This window comes from Pseudophryne corroboree, chromosome 12 (genome assembly GCF_028390025.1).
Source record: "Pseudophryne corroboree isolate aPseCor3 chromosome 12, aPseCor3.hap2, whole genome shotgun sequence".
In the NCBI taxonomy this organism is placed as follows: Eukaryota; Metazoa; Chordata; class Amphibia; order Anura; family Myobatrachidae; genus Pseudophryne; species Pseudophryne corroboree.
In genome coordinates, this window is record NC_086455.1 from 61,470,228 (window position 1) to 61,495,998 (window position 25,771).

The 25,771-nt window shown below is 48.8% G+C and overlaps 1 protein-coding gene across 3 annotated transcripts in view; it reads right to left on the reverse strand.

Moving 5' to 3' along the window:
- The window catches only part of DMAC2L (distal membrane arm assembly component 2 like), a 44,810-nt gene that overhangs the window by 10,649 nt on the left and 8,390 nt on the right, over window positions 1-25,771 (reverse strand). For all 3 annotated transcript variants that reach the window (XM_063947560.1, XM_063947561.1, XM_063947562.1), the window contains exons 2-3: window positions 25,422-25,532; window positions 2,923-3,131 (exon numbers count right to left, since the gene is read on the reverse strand). In XM_063947560.1, coding sequence (XP_063803630.1) covers window positions 2,923-3,131; window positions 25,422-25,522 — 310 coding nt within the window. In that variant the 5' untranslated portion in view covers window positions 25,523-25,532. The remainder of the gene's footprint in view (window positions 1-2,922; window positions 3,132-25,421; window positions 25,533-25,771) is intronic.

A 25,771-nucleotide genomic window follows, 5' to 3' on the forward strand; every position in this document is an offset into this window, starting at 1 on the left:
TTCAAGGATTTCAAATTTAAAATGGGTCTCACCGAACCGTCCGGTTTCGGTACCACAAATAGTGTGGAATAGTAACCCCGGCCTTGTTGAAGTAGGGGTACCTTGATTATCACCTGCTGGGAATACAGCTTGTGAATTGCCGCTAGCACCGCCTCCCTGTCTGAGGGAGCAATCGGCAAGGCAGATTTTAGGAACCGGTGGGGTGGAGACGCCTCAAATTCCAGTTTGTACCCCTGAGATACTATTTGAAGGATCCAGGGATCCACCTGTGAGCGAGCCCACTGATCGCTGAAATTCTTGAGGCGGCCCCCCACCGTACCAGGCTCCGCCTGTGGAGCCCCACCGTCATGCGGCGGACTTGGCAGAAGAAGCGGGGGAGGACTTTTGCTCCTGGGAACCTGCTGTTTGTTGCAGCCTTTTTCCCCTACCTCTGCCTCTGGATAGAAAGGATCCGCCTTTTCCACGCCTGTTTTTCTGGGTCCGAAAGGACTGAACCTGATAAAACGGCGCCTTCTTAGGCTGTGAGGGGACATGGGGTAAAAATGCTGACTTCCCAGACGTTGCAGTGGAAACTAGGTCCGAGAGACCATCCCCAAATAATTCCTCACCTTTATATGGCAACACTTCCATGTGCCTTTTAGAATCTGCATCTCCTGTCCACTGGCGAGTCCATAAGCCTCTCCTAGCAGAAATGGACAATGCACTAACTTTAGATGCCAGTCGGCAGATTTCCCTCTGTGCATCTCTCATATATAAGACTGAGTCTTTTATATGGTCTATGGTTAACAGGATCGTGTCTCTGTCTAATGTGTCAATATTTTCTGACAGTTTATCTGACCACGCAGCGGCAGCACTGCACATCCATGCTGACGCAATAGCTGGCCTAAGTATAATGCCTGAGTGTGTATATACAGACTTCAGGATCGCCTCCTGCTTTCTATCAGCAGGTTCCTTGAGGGCGGCCGTATCCGGAGACGGTAGTGCCACCTTTTTTGATAAACGTGTGAGTGCTTTATCCACCCTAGGAGGTGTTTCCCAACGTGACCTATCCTCTGGCGGGAAAGGGAACGCCATTAGTACCTTCTTAGGAATTACCAATTTTTTATCAGGGAAAGCCCACGCTTCTTCACACACTTCATTTAATTCATCTGATGGGGGAAAAACTATGGGTAGTTTTTTCTCCCCAAACATAATACCCTTTTTAGTGGTACCTGTAGTTATATCAGAAATGTTTAACACCTCTTTCATTGCCTCAATCATGCAGTGAATGGCCTTAGTGGGCATCAGATTAGACTCATCGTCGTCGACACTGGTGTCAGTATCAGTGTCGACATCTGGGTCTGCGGTCTGAGGTAGCGGGCGTTTTAGAGCCCCTGATGACCTGTGCGACGCCTGGACAGGCACGAGCTGTGGGGGGACAGAGTGAGAGTATGCCAGCACACACCAGAGCGCTATATAATGCAGGGACTAACTGAGTTATGTCCCCTATAGCTCCTTTTTCTATAAAATTATATACAGCGCCTAAATTTAGTGCCCCCCCTCTCTTTTTTTACCCTTTTCTTTCTAAGGGCTCAGGAGAGCCCCTAGTGTGCATTCAACCTCGGCCGGGCACAAAATCTAACTGAGGCTTGGAGGAGGGTCATAGTGGGAGGAGCCAGTGCACACCAGGTAGTCCTAAATCTTTCTAGAGTGCCCAGCCTCCTTCGGAGCCCGCTATTCCCCATGGTCCTTACGGAGTTCCCAGCATCCACTAGGACGTCAGAGAAACATTAAAAACTGCTGTCGACTTTTTTTGTGTTGACCATTTCCATGTCAACATTTTGTACTGACTACCTTTTACCTGTCGACCGTATGGTGTCGCCCTATTGACTGTCTATCTAATATCTGCCTCATAGGCTGCCATTGTGTACAAGCAATAGGTAGATATTAACTCCGATTACACCCCTATGACCAGACCCATTCTCAGGTTTTGTTTTGTTTTTGCTGCATTGGTATTGGGATACGATCGTTAGGTCGACAGTCATTAGGTCGACCACCGAAGGTCAACATGGGCATTAGGTCGACATGTACTAGGTCAACAGGTCGACATGAGTTTTTCACCTTTTCCCCCCCAATTTTTGGACTTTTTCATACTTTACGATCCAAGTGGACTACAATTGGGAACGCTAACCTGTGCCGAGCGCAGCGGTAGAGGAGCGAGGCACCTTGCCGAGCGAGCCATGCGAGGGGACACGGTGCACTAATTGGGGTTCCCCGTCACTTTATAAAGAAAACTACACTGAAAAAAGTCCAAAAACTCATGTCGACCCTTTCACCTGTTGACCTAATGCCCATGTCTACCTACTGCCCATGTCGACCTTCAGTGGTCGACCTAAGTTGTGTCGACCCGTACCCTTGGTATTTTAGGGAATTTCTTCATCTTCCTTTTTTTTTTACCGTCATATTTATTTTTAACATAGTGGGGTCGGAGAGATTACAGCGCCCCCCCTTTTTATTTTTTATAAAACAGCTACTATTAAATCCATGTCAGCATAGATCTACTAGCAATGCCTTGAATGGTTAAGCCAATGCAAGTGACTGTATTGTACTGTGACATTGCTGAAGCAGAAATCCTGGGGCCACAAGCTAGACAATAATTCTTGGCTGTGATGGTACACATGACCCAGATGCTGCCAATCAAAAGAAGAGTTTTGCATCTTCACAACCACCGATTTCTTGCAGAACAGCAACACTGAATCATTTTCTACAAGATATATGCACTGTGAGGAGCACTGCTACTTAAGGCATCAAGGTCATATGCACATACATATCTCCACTACCAGTCACTATGAGGAGCTCTGCTAAATGATTTACTAGGTAGGACAATGTCAAACTCTCAGATGTGCTCGGCCCCATCAGTGCCAGTCACAGATATGGCCTCACCCAGGTAGTCGAACCCTCTGTACATAATACAGGACTCGCTGGCGTCTATAGCCTGAATCTTGTATTTCCCCAGAGGTCCAGTCGGGAGCCCATTATAGTCCTGCTGCCACTTCTCAAATCCTGTATAGCGCACTTTGGCCCCGCAGCGCAAGAGCCATTCTGAGGCGGCTCGGTCAGGGCCGACGTCCTTTATACGTTCATGGTCAACTCTGCAGGTGTGAAATACATCATATATTCAATTAAATTAATAACATTGAATGACCACAATCATCATTAGTACACAAACAAGTAGGTTCTCACTGATCGCCCAGTCCAAAGACATTGTAAGGTAGTTGTACTCGGCCTTTACAAGAGTCAGCAACACCACAGCAGGGAGTAATAATTATGACACTGATAGTGTTCTAGATACAAGAGACGCCACACCCTAAGGGTTTGACTATAAAAAACATAAATACCTTCTTGTTCATTTATCTTCAATTTTTTTTTTTTTTATCAACTTTGGAAAAGATAAAGAGCTCCTATATACAGTGTCAGGGCAAGTTCTAGACCTTGTGGAGCTCAGACAGAAGGTTTACTTTGGCAACAAGGAATAAAAGCATAGAAGGCGCACTGCTCCCAGAGATGTTAAATTTGGGGCCCCATCGTCACGGTTCTAAAAAAGCAGTTTTGAAGGTAGAAACTCTCCCTACCTTACCCTAAGATAAAGGCCGGGGATGAAAACTCTGGGACAGCCTCATAAGGTGCTTGCAGGATCAGATCTCTCTGCGTTTGGAGCCCGTTGAAGCAGTGCCAACTGGTATGTCAGGCAAGAGGGCTACCCGGTAAAAACAGACCTTCTGCAGGTGCTGTGCAGGAATGGAGGCAACAGCTGGAGCTGGTAGCAAAGGAGCGTCTCCTTGTTCTGTCCCGTCTCCTGTCCCCATGGCCCGTTCTAGCCAATATCAAATAGTGGAGGCGGCAGCTGTGCTGGGATGCGTGATGGTAATGTGTAATAAGCTCCACGCTGTACCGTCTTCGTGGCTCGTGCAGCTCAAATTCAAACAGAGGTGGAGGTATTGAACCTAGGTTTACAGCTCCCGCACTGTGTTGTAAATGGTGGTAAGCGGCGAGAGCGACTGTGCCCTCAGACCGCAGCGCCCCGGGCTGTAGCCCTGGCTGCCCCAGTTAAAGAACCTCGGCTCTAAGGTCTGGACATTAAGATGTAGTTGTATTTGTTTACACTTTCATCCTATTTACATGATTTAAATGATGGGGAGGATGTCATTCCAATCATCTCTAGTATACCCGTACTTATATATGTAAGAGGTGGTTTGGTATTTTCAGTCTGTTATTGGACGGTTATGCCCCAGAATCACGTCATAACAGTGTGTAATTCCATCATCACGAGAAAACCCTCTCTCTGTTTGTGATTGTGTCATTACATAAATATACACAATATATAACACTGTTGTGTGATTGTGCAATTACAACACACATGTACTGTGTCACTATACATCAAGGCACGTTAATGTAAAGTCTTGAATAATGAAATGAAATGCAGAAACCAGCTAAGGTGTCAGGCTCTGAAGACTTCTCAGAAACACACCCATGGATTTTAATCTTCTATATTCCTAATTACCAAGTGTGCTCTCAACTGTAACAATGTTTATTTGCTGTTGCGCTGTATCCCAGATTAAGTTTAGTGATTATAGACAAAGTCTGAATAAGCCTCAGATTTGATTACCTCTGCACTTCAGATAAGAGGTCCGCGGTATCTTATTGCTCCGAGGAAACAGACCAGCTACAGCTGCTTCTAGAGCTGACTGACTCCAGATAAAAGATAACTGACGTGACCTATACATGAGCCGCTGCAACAATAATCGCACTGTATTATATCTCCTTGTGTGTTTCATACTGTGCATTGGAGAGCAGGATGGGGCAGCAAATGGTTTACTGAGAGTTTATCGCTGAGCACATCTAGGTTTAGGGTTTCGGATGGCGAGTACAAACGATCACCTGTGTACAGGCTGCAAGGGGGCAGGAAGAGATAAATGGAACAAATATAATGCTGAATACAGGAGACGGCCAAGGAGAAGAATATTGTTATTTTATGCATTAAAATGTATTTATATTCCAGGCACCCTTAGTGGGATCTTAGGGCGTGTGTGACTATTTTGGGGAAAGTGGAAGGTTTGAGTGGCATGTGTTGGAATTATGGGACAAGTGAGGGCATAAGGAGCTTATGTGAACGTGGATTTGCGGAGATTGGTTTTGGGCTGTGTTTTTCCCTTCTTTAAGTGTAAAAGTAATGTGCGGCCCTTTTGAAGGTTGGAGAGCTATCTGTGACCGGATGCGCCTCGCTGCCTGCTCCAAGTGTTCACAGATTAGTGTTTGTTTGCACAGGACCTGGGCCAATACGGGATTCCCTCTCATCATCAGTAACCACCTGTTACTGACTCCACCCCCTGCGCAGTGGTCGGGTATGTTGCTGCCACCACCCCCTGGAACAGCATTTCAGCTCAGGCTCCTACCATGGGCACCGAAACCGACAAACACACAATACCACAAGGGGTAATTCCACCCTGTTGTCTTTAGCCAATCAAGGTAAGTGCATGTGTCGTACATGCCCAGAGCATGATCACCTTTAAAATTGTCCCCTATAGACAGTGGGGACTGGTCACGGCAGGTGTGTTAGTCACAGCCCAGGTGCCGACTCATCTGTGATGAGAAAACCTTTCCCTCCAAAAGTATTTCCAGGAATCTGCTAAGGAATCAAGCCTGACAACTCTAGCCTGAATGCAAGCGCCAAAGATAGACAACCGGGAACGCAACGCAGAGTCTCCTGCCCACCAAGTGGAAGTTCCTTGGGGCTCCCTGAAAAAAACTTAGCTGGCTGGGTTGGCAAGCTTTTCCTCTCCCTACCCATGCCCTCTCATTAAGAGGCTTCTTGGGAAGGGATTCCGTGTTTCCTGAGAGGGAACTCGGAGTTCCATGTCTGGATTCCCCCAAGATCAACAGGGATACCAGTAAGTACATTTTTCTTTTAAAATACATTTTTAAATACCCTGCACATATAACCCACTGTACTGCGGGACCAGCTCAGTGCTGCACATATATTTGAAACACTTTTTTTTACAGTTTATTTTACACCCTTATATTTGTATTTTCTGTGCGGGTGCTATGCTTCCCTAACATATTGCTGCAGTGACTGCTCCTTCACATGCTGCAGCACACCAAGGGTTAACTTCCCCCATTGCTGTCTTATTACCACAGCCACAGTCCAGGCTGCAAGTGCTCCTGATGGCCTTAATCAGCGCTGGGGGGTACTCGCTGTACACTTAGCCCTGTAGCCCATCACAAAGCCGCAACCTCCAGAGCTCCTAGCACATCTGACCCAGTATACACCCCCTGCCTGCTGCACTGGGTGCCAACTTGTCCGTTCCCCCAGCATGCGCCACTCATAGCCCCGGCTGCAGTGGCTCCTGGCACACAGCCCCCTTTCCCCGGGAAGTCCTCCTGATGAAGTCCAGCAGTTGGCAAAAAGACAAAACGCGTTCAGGACAATAATTCTGGCGAATGGGAAATGATATGGCTCCCACAGAGCCCTGATCTCAACATCATCGAGTCTGTATGGGATTACATGGAGAGAGAAGGATTTGAGCACACCTACATCCACAGAAGATCTGTTGTTAGTTCTCCAAGATGTTTGGAACTACCTCCCTGCTGAGTTCCTTCAAAAACTGTGTGCAAGTGTACGTACAAGGGGATGTGGTTAAGATACCGGCTGTCAGGATCCCGGCAGTCGGAATACCGATGCAGGAAACACTACACCGGAATCCCAATACACTCAGAAGACTGACCATAAGTATAGGGTTAGGGCCGGGGGGTTGGAGATTAGGTTCAGGCACCACCTGGGAGATTAGGGTTAGGCTGCAGGGGAGGTGGGGGAGGTTAGGGTTAGGCTGTGGGGAGGAAGGTTCTGTGTCAGAGAAGCTTTATTTAATTTTATCTGTTGTAGGGGCATTTATTGTTGTTGTTTTTTACTGTTTCATTAAATGGTACACCTTTATTTATTAGGGTGTTATTATCTGCTGATGGGAAAGATGTTCATTTAAAATTTAAATATACTACACTAGGAGGCACTATTCCTCACTCTTTCTACATATATGCAGTACTATTCAGGTTTTTGGGCAGGTGTGGAAAAAAAATAAGAATTTACTCACCGGTAATTCTATTTCTCGTAGTCCGTAGTGGATGCTGGGAACTCCGTAAGGACCATGGGGAATAGCGGGCTCCGAAGGAGGCTGAGCACTCTAGAAAGATTTATGACTACCTGGTGTGCACTGGCTCCTCCCACTATGACCCTCCTCCAAGCCTCAGTTAGGACACTGTGCCCGGACGAGCTGACATAATAAGGAAGGATTTAGAATCCCGGGCAAGACTCTTACCAGCCACACCAATCACACCGTACAACTCGTGATACTATATCCAGTTTGACAGTATGAAAACAACTGAGCCTCTCAACAGATGGCTCAACAATAACCCTTTAGTTAACAATAACTATTTACAAGTATTGCAGACAATCCGCACTTGGGATGGGCGCCCAGCATCCACTACGGACTACGAGAAATAGAATTACCGGTGAGTAAATTCTTATTTTCTCTAACGTCCTAGTGGATGCTGGGAACTCCGTAAGGACCATGGGGATTATACCAAAGCTCCCAAACGGGCGGGAGAGTGCGGATGACTCTGTAGCACCGAATGAGAGAACTCCAGGTCCTCCTCAGCCAGGGTATCAAATTTGTAGAATTTTGCAAACGTGTTTGCCCCTGACCAAGTAGCTACTCGGCAAAGTTGTAAAGCCGAGACTCCTTGGGCAGCCGCCCAAGATGAGCCCACCTTCCTTGTGGAATGGGCATTTACAGATTGTGGCTGTGGTAGGCCTGCCACAGAATGTGCAAGCTGAATTGTACTACAAGTCCAGCGAGCAATAGACTGCTTAGAAGCAGGAGCACCCAGCTTGTTGGGTGCATACAGGATAAACAGCGAGTCAGATTTCCTGACTCCAGCTGTCCTGGAAACATATATTTTCAGGGCCCTGACAACGTCTAGCAACTTGGAGTCCTCCAATTCACTAGTAGCCGCCGGCACCACAATAGGCTGGTTCAGGTGAAACGCTGACACCACCTTAGGGAGAAATTGGGGACGAGTCCTCAATTCTGCCCTATCCATATGGAAAATCAGATAAGGGCTTTTACATGATAAAACCGCCAATTCTGACACTCGCCTGGCTGAAGCCAAGGCCAATAACATGACCACTTTCCACGTGAGATATTTCAGATCCACGGTTTTTAGTGGCTCAAACCAATGTGATTTTAAGAAACTCAACATCACGTTGAGATCCCAAGGTGCCACAGGAGGCACAAACGGGGGCTGAATATGCAGCACTCCTTTCACAATGTCTGAACTTCAGGTACTGAAGCTAGTTCTTTTTGAAAGAAAATCGACAGAGCCGAGATCTGTACTTTAATGGAGCCTAGTTTTAGGCCCATATTCACTCCTGCTTGCAGGAAATGCAGAAATCGACCTAGTTGAAATTCCTCTGTTGGGGCCTTTTTGGCCTCGCACCATGCAACATATTTCCGCCATATGCGGTGATAATGCTTTGCTGTAACATCTTTCCTGGCTTTAATAAGCGTAGGAATGACTTCTTCCGGAATACCCTTTTCCTTCAGGATCCGGCGTTCAATCGTCATGCCGTCAAACGCAGCCGCGGTAAGTCTTGGAACAGACAGGGCCCCTGCTGACGCAGGTCCTGTCTGAGCGGCAGAGGCCATGGGTCCTCTGATATCATTTTCTGAAGTTCCGGGTACCAAGCCCTTCTTGGCCAATCCGGAACCACGAGTATCGTTCTTACTCCTCGCCATCTTATTATTCTCAGTACCTTTGGTATGAGAGGCAGAGGAGGGAACACATAAACCGACTAGTACACCCACGGTGTCACTAGAGCGTCCACAGCTATCGCCTGAGGGTCCCTTGACCTGGCGCAATATCTCTTTAGCTTTTTGTTGAGGCGGGACGCCATCATGTCCACCTGTGGCCTTTCCCAACGGTTTACCAACAGCAGGAAGACTTCTGGATGAAGTCCCCACTCTCCCGGGTGTAGGTCGTGTCTGCTGAGGAAGTCTGCTTCCCAGTTGTCCACTCCCGGAATGAACACTGCTGACAGTGCTAGTACGTGATTTTCCGCCCATCGGAGAATCCTTGTGGCTTCTGCCATTGCCATCCTGCTTCTTGTGCCGCCCTGTCGGTTCACATGGGCGACTGCCGTGAGGTTGTCTGACTGGATCAGTACCGGCTGATTTTGAAGCAGGGGCCTTGCCTGACTTAGGGCATTGTAAATGTCCCTCAGTTCCAGAATTTATATGTAGGGAAGTCTCCTGACTTGACCATAGGCCCTGGAAGTTTCTTCCCTGTGTGACTGCTCCCCAGCCTCGAAGGCTGGCATCCCTGGTCACCAGGACCCAGTCCTGTATGCCGAAACTGCGGCCCTCTAGAAGATGAGCACCCTGCAGCCACCACAGTAGAGACACCCTGGTCCTTGGAGACAGGGTTATCATTTGATGCATTTGAAGATGCGATCCCGACCACTTATTCAAGAGGTCCCACTGGAAAGTCCTCGCATGGAACCTGCCGAATGGAATTGCTTCGTATGAAGCCACCATTTTTCCCAGGACTCGTGTGCAACGATGCACCGATACCCTTTTTGGTTTTAGGAGGTCTCTGACTAGAGATGACAGCTCCTTGGCTTTCTCCTGCGGGAGAAACACTTTTTTCTGTTCTGTGTCCAAAATCATCCCCAGGAACAGTAAGCGAGTGGAAGGAACCAGCTGTGACTTAGGAATGTTCAGAATCCAGCCATGCTGTTGTAGCACCTCCTGAGATAGTGCTACTCCGACCAGTAACTGCTCCCTGGACCTTGCCTTTATAAGGAGATCGTCCAAGTATGGGATAAATAAAAACTCCCTTTTTATGAAGGAGTATCATTATTTCTGCCATTACCTTGGTAAACACCCTCGGTGCCGTGGACAGTCCAAACGGTAGTGTCTGGAATTGGTAATGGCAATCCTGTACCACAATCTGAGGTACTCCTGGTGAGGAAGGTAAATAGGGACATGCAGGTAAGCATCCTTGATGTCCAGGGATACCATGTAATCCCCCTCGTCCAGGCTAGCAATAACCGCCCTGAGCGATTCCATCTTGAACTTTGTTATGTAAGTGTTCAAGGATTTCCATTTTAAAATGGGTCTCACCGAACCGGCTGGTTTCGGTACCACAAACAGTGTGGAATAGTAACCGCGTCCTTGTTGAAGTAGGGGCACCTTGACTATCACCTGCTGGGAATACAGCTTGTGAATTGCCTCTAGCACAGCCTCCCTGCCTGAGGGAGTTGTCGGCAAGGCAGATTTGAGTAAACGGCGGGGGGGAGACGCCTCGACTTCCAGCTTGTACCCCTGAGATATTACTTGAAGGATCCAGGGATCCACCTGTGAGCGAGCCCACTGATCGCTGAAATTTTTGAGGCGCCCCCCCACCGTACCTGGCTACGCCTGTGGAGCCCCCGCGTCATGCGGTGTACTCAGAGGAAGCAGGGGAAGAATTTTGATTCTGGGAACTGGCTGCTGGTGCAGCTTTTTTTCCTCTTCCCTCGTTTGACCCGCCTGCTTTTTTGAAGCCGAAAGGACTGTACCTGATAATACAGTGCTTTTCTTAGGCTGTGAGGAAACCTGAGGTAAAATATTTTCATCCCAGCTGTAGCTGTGGATACGAGGTCCCAGAGACCATCCCCAACCAATTCCTCACCCTTATAAGGCTCTATGTGCCTTTCAAAGTCAGCATCACCTGTCCAGTGTCGGGTCTCCAATACCCTCCTGACAGAATGGACATTGCAATAATTCAGGATGCCAGCCGGCAAAATATTCCTCTGTGCATCCCTCATATATAAGACGACGTCTTATGTTCGCAAAATAGTATCCCTGTTTGAAAGGGGTACAGACCACGCTGCAGCAGACTGCAGGTCTCAGTCTAGTACCTGAGTGTGTAAATACAGACTTCAGGATAGCCTCCTGCTATTTATCAGCAGGTACCTTCAAAGTGGCCGTATCCTAAGACGGCAGTGCCACCTTGACAAACGTGTGAACGCCTTATCCACCCTAGGGGATATCTCCCAGCGTAACTTATCCTCTGGCGGGAAAGGGTACGCCATCAGTAACTTGTTAGAAATTACCAGTTTCTTATCAAGGAAACCCACGCTTTTTCACACTTCATTCACTCATTTGATGGGGGAACAAAACACTGCCTGCTTTTTCTCCCCACACATAAAACCCTTTGTTTTTAGTGGTACTTGGGTTAATGTCAGAAATGTGTAACACATTTTATATTGCCGGGATCATGTAACGGATGTTCCTAGTGGATTGTGTACATGTCTCAACCTCGTCGACACTGGAGTCAGACTCCGTGTCGACATCTGTGTCTGCCATCTGAGGGAGCGTTGATGGCCTTTGAGACGCCTGGGCAGGCGCAGGCTGAGAAGACGGCTGTCCCATAGCTGTTACGTCATCCAGCCTTTTATGTAAGGAGTTGACACTGTCGGTTAATACCTTCCACCTATCCATCCACTCTGGTGTCGGCCCACAGGGGCGACATCTCATTTATCGGCATCTGCTCCGCCTCCACATAAGTCTCCTCATCAAACATGTCGACACAGCCGTACCGACACACCGCACACACACAAGGAATGCTCCAATGAGGACAGGACCCACAAAACCCTTTGGGGGGACAGAGTGAGAGTATGCCAGCACACACCAGAGCGCTATATAATGCAGGGACTAACTGAGTTATGTCCCCTATAGCTGCTTTTATATAATTTATACTGCGCCTAAATTTAGTGCCCCCCCTCTCTGTTTTAACCCTGTTCTGTAGTGTAGACTGCAGGGGAGAGCCAGGGAGCTTCCTTCCATCGGATCTGTGAAGGAAAAATGGCGCCAGTGTGCTGCAGGAGATAGCTCCGCCCCTTTTCCGCGGACTATTCTCCCGCTTTTTTCTGGATTCTGGCAGGGGTATTTTCCACATATATAGCCTCTGGGGCTATATATTGTGGTATTTTTGCCAGCCAAGGTGTTATTATTGCTTCTCAGGGCGCCCCCCCCCAGCGCCCTGCACCCTCAGTGACCGGAGTGTGAAGTGTGTATGAGGAGCAATGGCGCACAGCTGCAGTGCTGTGCGCTACCTTGGAGAAGACTGATGTCTTCTGCCGCCGATTTTCCGGACCTCTTCTTGCTTCTGGCTCTGTAAGGGGGACGGCGGCGCGGCTCCGGGACCGAACACCAAGGACTGGGCCTGCGGTCGATCCCTCTGGAGCTAATGGTGTCCAGTAGCCTAAGAAGCCCAATCCGGCTGCAAGCAGGCGAGTTCGCTTCTTCTCCCCTTAGTCCCTCGCTGCAGTGAGCCTGTTGCCAGCAGGTCTCACTGAAAATAAAAAACCTAAATCTATACTTTCTTTCTAAGGGCTCAGGAGAGCCCCTAGTGTGCATCCAACCTCGGCCGGGCACAAGATCTAACTGAGGCTTGGAGGAGGGTCATAGTGGGAGGAGCCAGTGCACACCAGGTAGTCATAAATCTTTCTAGAGTGCCCAGCCTCCTTCGGAGCCCGCTATTCCCCATGGTCCTTACGGAGTTCCCAGCATCCACTAGGACGTTAGAGAAAGTAGGAATGCTTTAAAAAATAGAAAGTTAATAGTTTATTTTATCAATTAGCAAAGTGAACGCACGGATGAGAAATCTAAATCAAATCAATATTTGGTGTGACCACCCTTTGCCTTCAAACAGCGTCAATTCTTCTAGGGGGTCCAGTATTAATGACTGGCGGACGGGATGCCAGTAGTCAGAATACCGATGCTGGCATCCTGATCTTTAAAATCCCAAGAGGGGCGAGGTAAGTATGCTGTTCCCTCTCCCCCAACCCCCTAACCCTCCCTTCCAGCAGCCTAACCCTAACCTCCCCCCCTCCCCGATGGTGCCTAAACCTAACCCTCTTCTCCAGGCAGCCAAACCCTAACCATCCCCCCATACAGGGCCGGTTCTGGGGCTCTATGCGCCCCGGGCGGCAATAGGGGGCGTGGCTTTGTACAGGGGGCTTGGTCATTTACGCCCCCTGTACAGACTGAAATGATGTGCAGTGCGCGATGACGTCATCGCGCACCGCACAGTAAAGGACCTGTCCACGAAGGGAAAACTAGACGCGTACGCGTCTAGTTTCCCTTCACACCGGCCAGCGGCAGCGGGGGGCACAGCAGCAGCCGATCTTGCCCTGGTGCGGCGCCCTCTGGGGGGCGGCGCCCCGGGCAAAAGTCCTTCTTGCCCGTGGCAAGATCCGCAACTGCCCCCATAGTGTTTAAACCTAACCTCCCCTCCCCACAGCCTAACCCTAATGCCCTCAGGTGGCACCTAAACCTCTCTAAAACTTCTCCAAGATGTCTGGAACAACCTCCCTGCCGAGTTCCTTCAAAATCTGTGTGCAAGTGTACCTAGAAGAATTGATGCTGTTTTAAAGGCAAAGGGTGGTCACACCAAATATTGATTTAATTATATAAAGGGTATAGCACTGCAAAGACTATTTTCTTATTAAAAAAAGGAAAAAATAAGAATTTACTCACCGGTAATTCTATTTCTCGTAGTCCGTAGTGGATGCTGGGTACTCCATAAGGACCATGGGGAATAGCAGGCTCCGCAGGAGACTGGGCACTCTAAAGAAAGATTAGGTACTATATCTGGTGTGCACTGGCTCCTCCCTCTATGCCCCTCCTCCAGACCTCAGTTAGGGAAACTGTGCCCGGAAGAGCTGACATTACTAGGAAAGGATTTGGAATCCAGGGTAAGACTCATACCAGCCACACCAATCACACCGTACAACTTGTGATAACTATACCCAGTTAACAGTATGAAACAACAAATGAGCCTCATTAACAGATGGCTCATAACAATAACCCTTTAGTTACGCAATAACTATATACATGTATTGCAGAGAGTCCGCACTTGGGACGGGCTCCCAGCATCCACTACGGACTACGAGAAATAGAATTACCGGTGAGTAAAATAAGAATTTACTTACCGATAATTCTATTTCTCGGAGTCCGTAGTGGATGCTGGGGTTCCTGAAAGGACCATGGGGAATAGCGGCTCCGCAGGAGACAGGGCACAAAAAGTAAAGCTTTAGGATCAGGTGGTGTGCACTGGCTCCTCCCCCTATGACCCTCCTCCAAGCCTCAGTTAGGTACTGTGCCCAGACGAGCGTACACAATAAGGAAGGATTTATGAATCCCGGGTAAGACTCATACCAGCCACACCAATCACACTGTACAACCTGTGATCTGAACCCAGTTAACAGTATGATAACAGCGGAGCCTCTGAAAAAGATGGCTCACAACAATAATAACCCGATTTTTGTAACTATGTACAAGTAATGCAGATAATCCGCACTTGGGATGGGCGCCCAGCATCCACTACGGACTCCGAGAAATAGAATTATCGGTAAGTAAATTCTTATTTTCTCTATCGTCCTAGTGGATGCTGGGGTTCCTGAAAGGACCATGGGGATTATACCAAAGCTCCCAAACGGGCGGGAGAGTGCGGCTGACTCTGCAGCACCGAATGAGAGAACTCCAGGTCCTCCTTAGCCAGGGTATCAAATTTGTAGGATTTTACAAACGTGTTTGCCCCTGACTAAATAGCCGCTCGGCAAAGTTGTAAAGCCGAGACCCCTCAAGCAGCCACCCAAGATGAGCCCACCTTCCTTGTGGAATGGGCATTTACATATTTTGGCTGTGGCAGGCCTGCCACAGAATGTGCAAGCTGAATTGTATTACACATCCAACTAGCAAAAGTCTGCTTAAAAGCAAGAGCACCCAGTTTGTTGGGTGCATACAGGATAACAGCAAGTCAGTTTTCCTGACTCCAGCCGTCCTGGAACCTATATTTTCAGGGCCCTGACCACATCTAGCAACTTGGAGTCCTCCAAGTCCCTAGTAGGCGCAAGACACCACAATAAGCTGGTTCAGGTGAAACACTGACACCACCTTAGGGAGAGAACTGGGGACGAGTCCGCAGCTCTGCCCTGTCCGAATGGACAAACAGATATGGGCTTTTTTGAGAAAAAACCACCAATTTGACACTCGCCTGGTCCAGGCCAGGTCCAAGAGCATGTTCACTTTTCATGTGAGATGCTTCAAATCCACAGATTTGACTGGTTTTAAACCAATGTGTTTTGAGGAATCCCAGAACTACGTTGAGATCCCACAGTGCCACTGGAGGCACAAAAGGGGGTTGTATATGCAATACTCCCTTGACAAACTTCTGGACTTCAGGAACTGAAGCCAATTCTTTCTGGAAGAAAAATCGACAGGGCCGAAATTTGAACCTTAATGGACCCCAATTTGAGGCCCATAGACACTCCTGTTTGCAAGAAATGCAGGAATCGACCGAGTTGAAATTTCTTCGTGGGGCCTTCCTGGCCTCACACCACGCAACATATTTTCGCCACATGTGGTGATAATGTTGTGCGGTCACCTCCTTTCTGGCTTTGACCAGGGTAGGAATGACCTCTTCCTGAATGCCTTTTCCCTTAGGATCCGGCGTTCCACCGCCATGCCGTCAAACGCAGCTGCGGTAAGTCTTGGAACAGACATGGTACTTGCTGAAACAAGTCCCTTCTTAGCGGCAGAGGCCATAAGTCCTCTGTGAGCATCTCTTGAAGTTCCGGGTACCAAGTCCTTCTTGGCCAATCCGGAGCCATGAGTATAGTTCTTACTCCTCTACGTCTTATAATTCTCAGTACCTTAGGTATGAAAAGCAGAGGATGGAACACATACACCGACTGGTACACCCACGGTGTTACCAGAACGTCCACAGCTATTGCCTGAGGGTCTCTTAACCTGGCGCAATACCTGTCCCGTTTTTTGTTCAGACGGGACGCCATCATGTCCACCTTTGGTAATTCCCAACGGTTTACAATTATGTGGAAAACTTCCCCATGAAGTTCCCACTCTGCCGGGTGGAGGTCGTGCCTACTGAGGAAGTCTGCTTCCCAGTTTCCATTCCCGGAATGAAACACTGCTGACAGTGCTATCACATGATTTTCCGCCCAGCGAAAAGTCCTTGCAGTTTTTGCCACTGCCCTCCTGCTTCTTGTGCCGCCCTGTCTATTTACGTGGGCGACTGCCGTGATGTTTTATCCCACTGGATCAATACCGGCTGACCTTGAAGCAGAGGTCTTGCTAAGCTTAGAGCATTATAAATTTACCCTTAGCTATATTTATGTGGAGAAAAATCTCCAGACTTGATCACACTCCCTGGAAATTTTTTCCTTGTGTGACTGCTCCCCAGCCTCTCGGGCTGGCCTCCGTGGTCACCAACATCCAAAACTGAATGCCGAATCTGCGGCCCTCTAGAAGATGAGCACTCTATAACCACCACAGGAGAGACACCCTTGTCCTTGGATATAGGGTTATCCGCTGATGCATCTGAAGATGCGATCCGGACCATTTGTCCAGCAGATCCCACTGAAAAGTTCTTGCATGAAATCTGCCGACTGGAATTGCTTCGAAGGAAGTCACCATTTTTTTACCATGGCCCTTGTGCAATGATGCACTGATTTTAGGAGGTTCCTGACTAGCTCGGATAACTCCCTGGCTTTCTCTTCCGGGAGAAACACCTTTTTCTGGACTGTGTCCAGAATCATCCCTAAGCACAGGAGACTTGTTGTCGGGATCAGCTGCGATTTTGGAATATTTAGAATCCACCCCTGCTGTTGTAACAGTATCCGAGATAGTGCTACTCCGACCTCCAACTGTTCCCTGGACTTTGCCCTTATCAGGAGATCGTCCAAGTAAGGGATAATTAAGACGCCTTTTCTTCGAAGAAGAACCATCATTTCGGCCATTACCTTGGTAAAGACCCGGGGTGCCGTAGACAATCCAAACGGCAGCGTCTGAAACTGATAGTGACAGTTCTGTACCACGAACCTGAGGTACCCTTAGTGATAAGGGCAAATTTGGGACATGGAGGTAAGCATCCCTGATGTCTCGGGACACCAGATAGTCCCCTTCTTCCCGGTTCGTTATCACTGCTCTGAGTGACTCCATCTTGATTTGAACCTTTGTAAGTGTTCAAATTTTTTTAGATTTAGAATAGGTCTCACCTAGCCTTCTGGCTTCAGTACCACAATATAGTGTGGAATAATACCCCCTTTTCTTGTTGTAGGAGGGGTAATTTAATTATCACCTGCTGGGAATACAGCTCGTGAATTTTTTTCCCATACTGCCTCCTTGTCGGAGGGAGACCTTGGTAAAGCAGACTTCAGGAGCCTGCGCAGGGGAAACGTCTCGACATTCCAATCTGTACCCCTGGGATACTACTTGTAGGATCCAGGGGTCCTGTACGGTCTCAGCGTCATGCTGAGAGCTTGTCAGAAGCGGTGGAACGCTTCTGTTCCTGGGAATGGGCTGCCTGCTGCAGTCTTCTTCCCTTTCCTCTATCCCTGGGCAGATATGACTCTTATAGGGACGAAAGGACTGAAGCTGAAAAGACGGTGTCTTTTTCTGCAGAGATGTGACTTAGGGTAAAAACGGTGGATTTTCCAGCAGTTGCCGTGGCCACCAGGTCCGATGGACCGACCCCAAATAACTCCTCTTCCTTTATACGGCAATACACCTTTGTGCCGTTTGGAATCTGCATCACCTGACCACTGTCGTGTCCATAAACATCTTCTGGCAGATATGGACATCGCACTTACTCTTGATGCCAGAGTGCAAATATCCCACTGTGCATCTCGCATATATAGAAATACATCCTTTAAATGTTCTATAGTCAATAAAATACTGTCCCTGTCAAGGGTATCAATATTTTTAGTCAGGGAATCCGACCAAGCCACCCCAGCTCTGCACATCCAGGCTGAGGCGATCGCTGGTCGCAGTATAACACCAGTATGTGTGTATATACTTTTTATGATATTTTTCCAGCCTCCTGTCAGCTGGCTCCTTGAGGACGGCCCTATCTATAGACGGTACCGCCACTTGTTCTGATAAGCGTGTGAGCGCCTTATCCACCCTAAGGGGTGTTTCCCAACGCGCCCTAACTTCTGGCGGGAAAGGGTATACCGCCCATATTTTCTATCGGGGGGAACCCACGCATCATCACACACTTCATTTAATTTATCTGATTCAGGAAAAACTACGGTAGTTTTTTCACATCCCACATAATACCCTCTTTTGTGGTACTTGTAGTATCAGAAATATGTAACACCTCCTTCATTGCCCTTAACGTGTGGCCCTAATAAGGAATACGTTTGTTTATTCACCGTCGACACTGGATTCAGTGTCCCTGTCTGTGTCTGTGTCGACCGACTAAAGTAAACGGGCGTTTTAAAACCCCTGACGGTGTTTTTGAGACGTCTGGACCGGTACTAATTGTTTGTCGGCCGTCTCATGTCGTCAACCGACCTTGGCGCGTGTTGACATTATCACGTAATTCCCTAAATAAGCCATCCATTCCGGTGTCGACTCCCTAGAGAGTGACATCACCATTACAGGCAATTGCTCCGCCTCCTCACCAACATCGTCCTCATACATGTCGACACACACGTACCGACACACAGCACACACACAGGGAATGCTCTGATAGAGGACAGGACCTACTAGCCCTTTGGAGAGACAGAGGGAGAGTTTGCCAGCACACACCAAAAACGCTATAATTATATAGGGACACCCTTATATAAGTGTTTTCCCTTATAGCATCTTTTTTATATATTTCTAACGCCAAATTAGTGCCCCCCCTCTCTGTTTTAACCCTGTTTCTGTAGTGCAGTGCAGGGGAGAGCCTGGGAGCCTTCCCTCCAGCCTTTCTGTGAGGGAAAATGGCGCTGTGTGCTGAGGAGATAAGCCCCGCCCCTTTTTCGGCGGCCTCGTCTCCCGCTCTTAACGGATTCTGGCAGGGGTTAAATATCTCCATATAGCCCCCGGAGGCTATATGTGAGGTATTTTTAGCCAAAAAAGGTTTTCATTTGCCTCCCAGGGCGCCCCCCTCCCAGCGCCCTGCACCCTCAGTGACTGCCGTGTGAAGTGTGCTGAGAGGAAAATGGCGCACAGCTGCAGGCTGTGCGCTACCTTAAGAAGACTGAGGAGTCTTCTGCCGCCGATTCTGGACCTCTTCTCGTTTCAGCATCTGCAAGGGGGCCGGCGGCGAGGCTCCGGTGACCATCCAGGCTGTACCTGTGATCGTCCCTCTGGAGCTAATGTCCAGTAGCCAAGAAGCCAATCCATCCTGCACGCAGGTGAGTTCACTTCTTCTCCCCTAAGTCCCTCGTTGCAGTGATCCTGTTGCCAGCAGGACTCACTGTAAAATAAAAAACCTAAGCTAAACTTTTCTAAGCAGCTCTTTAGGAGAGCCACCTAGATTGCACCCTTCTCGGCCGGGCACAAAAATCTAACTGAGGCTTGGAGGAGGGTCATAGGGGGAGGAGCCAGTGCACACCACCTGATCCTAAAGCTTTACTTTTTGTGCCCTGTCTCCTGCGGAGCCGCTATTCCCCATGGTCCTTTCAGGAACCCCAGCATCCACTAGGACGATAGAGAAATTCTTATTTTCTCTGACGTCCTAGTGGATGCTGGGTACTCCGTAAGGACTATGGGGATTATACCAAAACTCCCAAACGGGCGGGAGAGTGCGGATGACTCTACAGCACCGAATGAGCAAACTCAAGGTCCTCGTCAGCCAGGGTATCAAACTTGTAGAATTTTGTAAATGTGTTTGAACCCGACCAAGTAGCAGCTCGGCAAAGTTGTAAAGCCGAGACCCCTCGGGCAGCCGCCCAAGAAGAGCCCACCTTCCTCGTGGAATGGGCTTTACAGATTTAGGATGCGGCAGTCCAGCCGCAGAATGTGCAAGTTGAATCGTGCTACAGATCCAGCGAGCAATAGTCTGCTTTGAAGCAGGAGCACCCAGCTTGTTGGGTACATACAGGATAAATAGCGAGTCAGTTTTCCTGACTCCAGCCGTCCTGGAAACATAGATTTTCAGGGCCCTGACTACGTCCAGCAACTTGGAATCCTCCAAATCCCGAGTAGCCGCAGGCACCACAATAGGTTGCTTCAAATGAAACGCTGACACCACCTTAGGAAGGAATTGGGGACGAGTCCTCAATCCCGCCCTATCCGTATGGAAAATCAGAACAGGGCTTTTGCATGACAAAGCCGCCAACTCTGACACACGCCTGGCCGAAGCCAAGGCCAACAGCATGACCACTTTCCACGTGAGATATTTTAGCTCCACGGTTTTAAGTGGCTCAAACCAATGCGACTTTAGGAAATCCAACACCACGTTGAGATCCCAAGGTGCCACTGGAGGCACAAAAGGGGGCTGAATATGCAGCACTCCTTTAACAAATGTCTGAACTTCAGGCAGTGAAGCCAGTTCTTTTTGGAAGAAAATCGACAGAGCCGAAATCTGGACCTTAATGGAACCCAATTTGAGGCCCATAGTCACCCCTGACTGTAGGAAGTGCAGAAATCGACCCAGCTGAAATTCCTCCGTTGGGGCCTTCCTGGCCTCACACCAAGCAACATATTTCCGCCATATGCGGTGATAATGTTTTGCGGTCACATCCTTCCTAGCTTTAATCAGCGTAGGGAATGACCTCCTCCGGAATGCCCTTTTCCTTTAGGATCCGGTGTTCAACCGCCATGCCGTCAAACGCAGCCGCGGTAAGTCTTGGAACAGACAGGGCCCCTGCTGCAGCAGGTCCTGTCTGAGCAGCAGAGGCCATGGGTCCTCTGAGATCATTTCTTGAAGTTCTGGGTACCAAGCTCTTCTTGGCCAATCTGGAACAATGAGTATAGTTCTTACTCCTCTTCTTCTTCTTATCCTCAGTACCTTGGGTATGAGAGGAAGAGGAGGGAACACATAAACCGACTGGTACACCCACGGTGTCACTAGAGCGTCCACAGCTATTGCCTGAGGGTCTCTTGACCTGGCGCAATATCTTTTTAGTTTTTTGTTGAGGCGGGACGCCATCATGTCCACCTTTGGCCGTTCCCAACGGTTTACAATCATTTGGAAAACTTCTGGATGAAGTCCCCACTCTCCCGGGTGGAGGTCGTGCCTGCTGAGGAAGTCTGCTTCCCAGTTGTCCACTCCCGGAATGAACACTGCTGACAGTGCTATCACGTGATTCTCCGCCCATCGAAGAATCCTTGTGGCTTCTGCCATTGCCATCCTGTTTCTTGTGCCGCCCTGGCGGTTTACATGGGCGACCGCTGTGATGTTGTCAGACTGAATCAGAACTGGTTGGTTTTGAAGCAGGGGTTCTGCTTGACTCAGGGCATTGTAAATGGCCCTTAGTTCCAGAATATTTATGTGTAGGGAAGTCTCCTGACTCGACCATTGTCCTTGGAAGTTTCTTCCCTGGGTGACTGCCCCCCAACCTCGGAGGCTTGCATCTGTGGTCAGCAGGACCCAGTCCTGTATGCCGAATCTGCATCCTTCGAGCAGATGAGCACTCTGCAGCCACCACAGCAGAGACACCCTGGCCCTCGGGGACAGGGTGATTAACCGATGCATCTGGAGATGCGATCCGGACCACTTGTCCAACAGATCCCACTGGAAGATCCTTGCATGGAACCTGCCGAAGGGAATTGCTTCGTATGAAGCTACCATCTTTCCCAGGACTCGCGTGCAGTGATGCACTGACACCTGCTTTGGTTTCAGGAGGTCCCTGACCAGAGATGATCATTCCTGGGCCTTCTCCTCCGGGAGAAAGATTTTCTTCTGTTCTGTGTCCAGAATCATGCCCAAGAACAGCAGACGCGTCGCAGGAATCAGCTGTGACTTTGGAATATTCAGAATCCAGCCGTGCTGATGCAGCACTTCCTGAGATAGTGCTACGCTGACTAGCAACTGCTCTTTGGACCTCGCCTTTATAAGGAGATCGTCCAAGTACGGGATAATTAGGACTCCCTTCTTTCGAAGGAGTATCATCATTTCGGCCATTACCTTGGTAAATACCCTCGGTGCCGTGGACAGACCAAACGGCAACGTCTGGAATTGGTAATGACAGTCCTGTACCACAAATCTGAGGTACTCCTGGTGGGGTGGATAAATGGGGACATGCAGGTATGCATCCTTGATGTCCAATGACACCATAAAATCACCCTCTTCCAGGCTTGCAATAACCGCTCTGAGCGATTCCATCTTGAACTTGATCTTTTTTATATAAATGTTCAAGGATTTTAAATTTAGAATGGGTCTCACGAACCGTCTGGTTTCGGCACCACAAACATTGTGGAATAGTAACCCCGTCCCTGTTGAAGGAGGGGTACCTTGATTATCACCTGCTGAAGATACAGCTTGTGAATCGCCGTCAGTACTACCTCCCTTTCTCTGAGGGTAGCCGGCAAGGCTGATTTGAGGTAACGGCGAGGGGGAGTCGCCTCGAACTCCAGTTTGTATCCCTGAGATACTACTTGCAGAACCCAGGGATCCACCTGAGAGCGAGCCCACTGATCGCTGAAGTTCCGGAGACGCGCCCCCACCGCACCTGGCTCTGCCTGTGGAGCCCCAGCGTCATGCGGTGGACTTAGAGGAAGCGGGGGAAGATTTTTGATCCTGGGAACTGGCTGTCTGGTGCAGCTTTTTCCCTCTTCCCTTGCCTCTGGGCAGGAAGGAAGCGCCTTTGACCCGCTTGCTTTTCTGAGGCCGAAAGGACTTTACCTGATAATACGGTGCTTTCTTAGGCTGTGAGGGAATCTGAGGTAGAAATGTCGATTTCCCAGCTGTTGCTGTGGATACGAGGTCCGAGAGACCATCCCCAAACAATTCCTCACCCTCCTTTTAGAATCAGCATCACCCGTCCACTGCCGGGTCCATAATACCCTCCTGGCAGAAATGGACATTGCATTAATTCTGGATGCCAGCCGGTAAATATCCCTCTGTGCATCTCTCATATATAAGACTACGTCTTTAATATGCTCTATGGTTAGCAAAATAGTATCCCTGTCGAGGGTATCAATATTATCTGACAGGGTATCAGACCACGCTGCAGCAGCACTACACATCCATGCTGAGGCAATTGCAGGTCTCAGTATAGTACCTGGGTTAATGTCAGAAATGTGTAACACATTTTTCATTGCCGTAATCATGCAACGTATGCCCCTAGTGGATTGTGTATATGTCTCATCCTCGTCGACACTGGAGTCAGACTCCGTGTCGACAGATGGCAGACTCCGTGTCTGCCATCTGAGGTAGCGGGCGTTTTTGAGCACCTGATGGCCTTTGAGACGCATGGGCAGGCACTAGCTGAGAAGCCGGCTGTCCCACGGCTGTTACGTCATCCAACCTTTTATGTATGGAGTTGACACTGTCGGTTAATACCTTCCACATATCCACCCACTCTGGTGTCGGCCCCGCAGGGGGGTGACATCACATTTATAGGCACCTGCTCCGCCTCCACATAAGCCTCCTCATCAAACATGTCGACACAGCTGTACCGACACACCGCACACACACAGGGAATGCTCTGACTGAGGACAGGACCCCACAAAGTCCTTTGGGGAGACAGAGAGAGAGTATGCCAGCACACACCACAGCGCTATATAATCAGGGATTTACACTAACAGAAGTGATTTTCCCTATAGCTACCTTTTATACACAGTTTGTGCCTAAATTTAGTGCCCCCCCTCTCTTTTTTACCCTTTGAGCCTGGAAACTGCAGGGGAGAGCCTGGGGAGCTGTCTTCCAGCGGAGCTGTGAAGAGGAAATGGCGCCAGTGTGCTGAGAGAGATAGCCCCGCCCCTTTTTCGGCAGACTTCTCCCGCTCTTATAATTTTATTATGGCTGGGGATTTTACACATATATAGCTTAGGCTATATTATGTGTGGTTTGCCAATTTTAAGGTACTCTAATTGCAGCCCAGGGCGCCCCCACCCCAGCGCCCTACACCCATCAGTGACCGGAGTATGTGGTGTGCATAGGGAGCAATGGCGCACAGCTGCAGTGCTGTGCGCTACCTTAATGAAGACCGAAGTCTTCAGCCGCCGATTTCCAGGATGCTCTTCTTGCTTCTGGCTCTGTAAGGGGGACGGCGGCGCGGCTCCGGGACCAGACGACCAAGGCTGGGCCTGTGTTCGATCCCTCTGGAGCTAATGATGTCCAGTAGCCTAAGAAGCCCAAGCTAGCTGAAAGCAGGTAGGTTCGCTTCTTCTCCCCTTAGTCCCTCGTAGCAGTGAGTCTGTTGCCAGCAGATCTCACTGAAAATAAAAAACCTAACAAATACTTTCTTTACTAGAAGCTCAGGAGAGCCCCTAGTGTGCAACCAGCTCTGGCCGGGCATAGATTCTAACTGAGGTCTGGAGGAGGGGCATAGAGGGAGGAGCCAGTGCACACCAGATAGAACCTAATCTTTCTTTAGAGTGCTCAGTCTCCTGCGGAGCCCGCTATTCCCCATGGTCCTTACGGAGTACCCAGCATCCACTAGGACGTCAGAGAAAAATAGTATTTTCCAGTGCAGCATATTGAATCCTTATTAATGTATATGGTGATGTGAAAAAAACAAAAATACCTTTATAGACAAGGGCTTGGGGGGGAAATGTAACAATATGCAACTTGCAGCAATCTGGGACTTTCCGGTCATTCTGCCTGATGTTCTAAAGCAGCAATCATTTAAAAGGTAAAACCAACCTTGCCCCTTTAAAACATCATCAGAATCGGCAGAAACTCACTGGTGCCAGCAAGCTGCAGGCTATTACATCCCCCCCCCCTTGCTCTATACCTAAAACCACTTTTAAGGATAAGTTGCTGCTCAGGGCTCAGCATTGTGTACTCGCCCTCCAGGCTACAATTTGCCAGCTAGCCCTTGTCTGTCTAGATCAGTCACATGATGCCTCCCCCTTCTATGGCACTCTGCTGTCTGTTTCGGTTACCGTTTGGCAGGTCGACAGTCACTAGGTCGACATGGACAAAATGGTCGACACATGACAGGTCAACACATGAAAAGGTTGACATGGCTTTTAAACCCAAAAAATATATATATATTTTTTTTTTACTTTTTCATACTTTACCATCCACGTGGACTATGATTGGGAATAGTAACCTGCGAAGCGAGCCATGCAAGAGGACGCGGTACACTAACTGGGGTTCCAGGTCATGTTACGGAATAAATTACACCAAACAGTTAAAAAAGTCATGTCGCCCTTTTCATGCGTCGACCTGCCCCGCGTCGACAATTTTTCATGTGTCGACTATTTGTCCAAGTCGACCAATAGTGGTCGATCTAATGACTGTCAACCTTAACATGGTCGACCATTGTCTGTTTCATGTTCTCTACAGCCTGACAGTTATTCAGTACATAAACCAGGAGAGTAGGCAAAGCATTGTTTAACAACTGTGACAATAAAACAGCAAATAATACGCCTTACCTGTTAAACACTGCATTCAGCCACCCCCAAAAAGATCTGCATCCTAAGGAGGGAGGTTTTTGGGTGAGGAGAGCTGGGCGCAAAAGGTGTGCAAGAATCATGGTGTATCACCTGGAAGAGAACACATTAAACAAAGTGGAGAAGCAAATTAGAATCTAATGGACAGGAATGAATTCACTGAATGTCTGAACTCTGCTCAGACATGAACAGCACTTTGATTGCATTAAATAGTAAAAAAGGAAAGAATATCTAAGGCTATCATAGGTGCTGGAATGGTGGGGGGCAAGGGGGTATCTCACCCTTCACACAAACATTTGACAGTGGCACCAGTCAATGTAAGGACAGACATA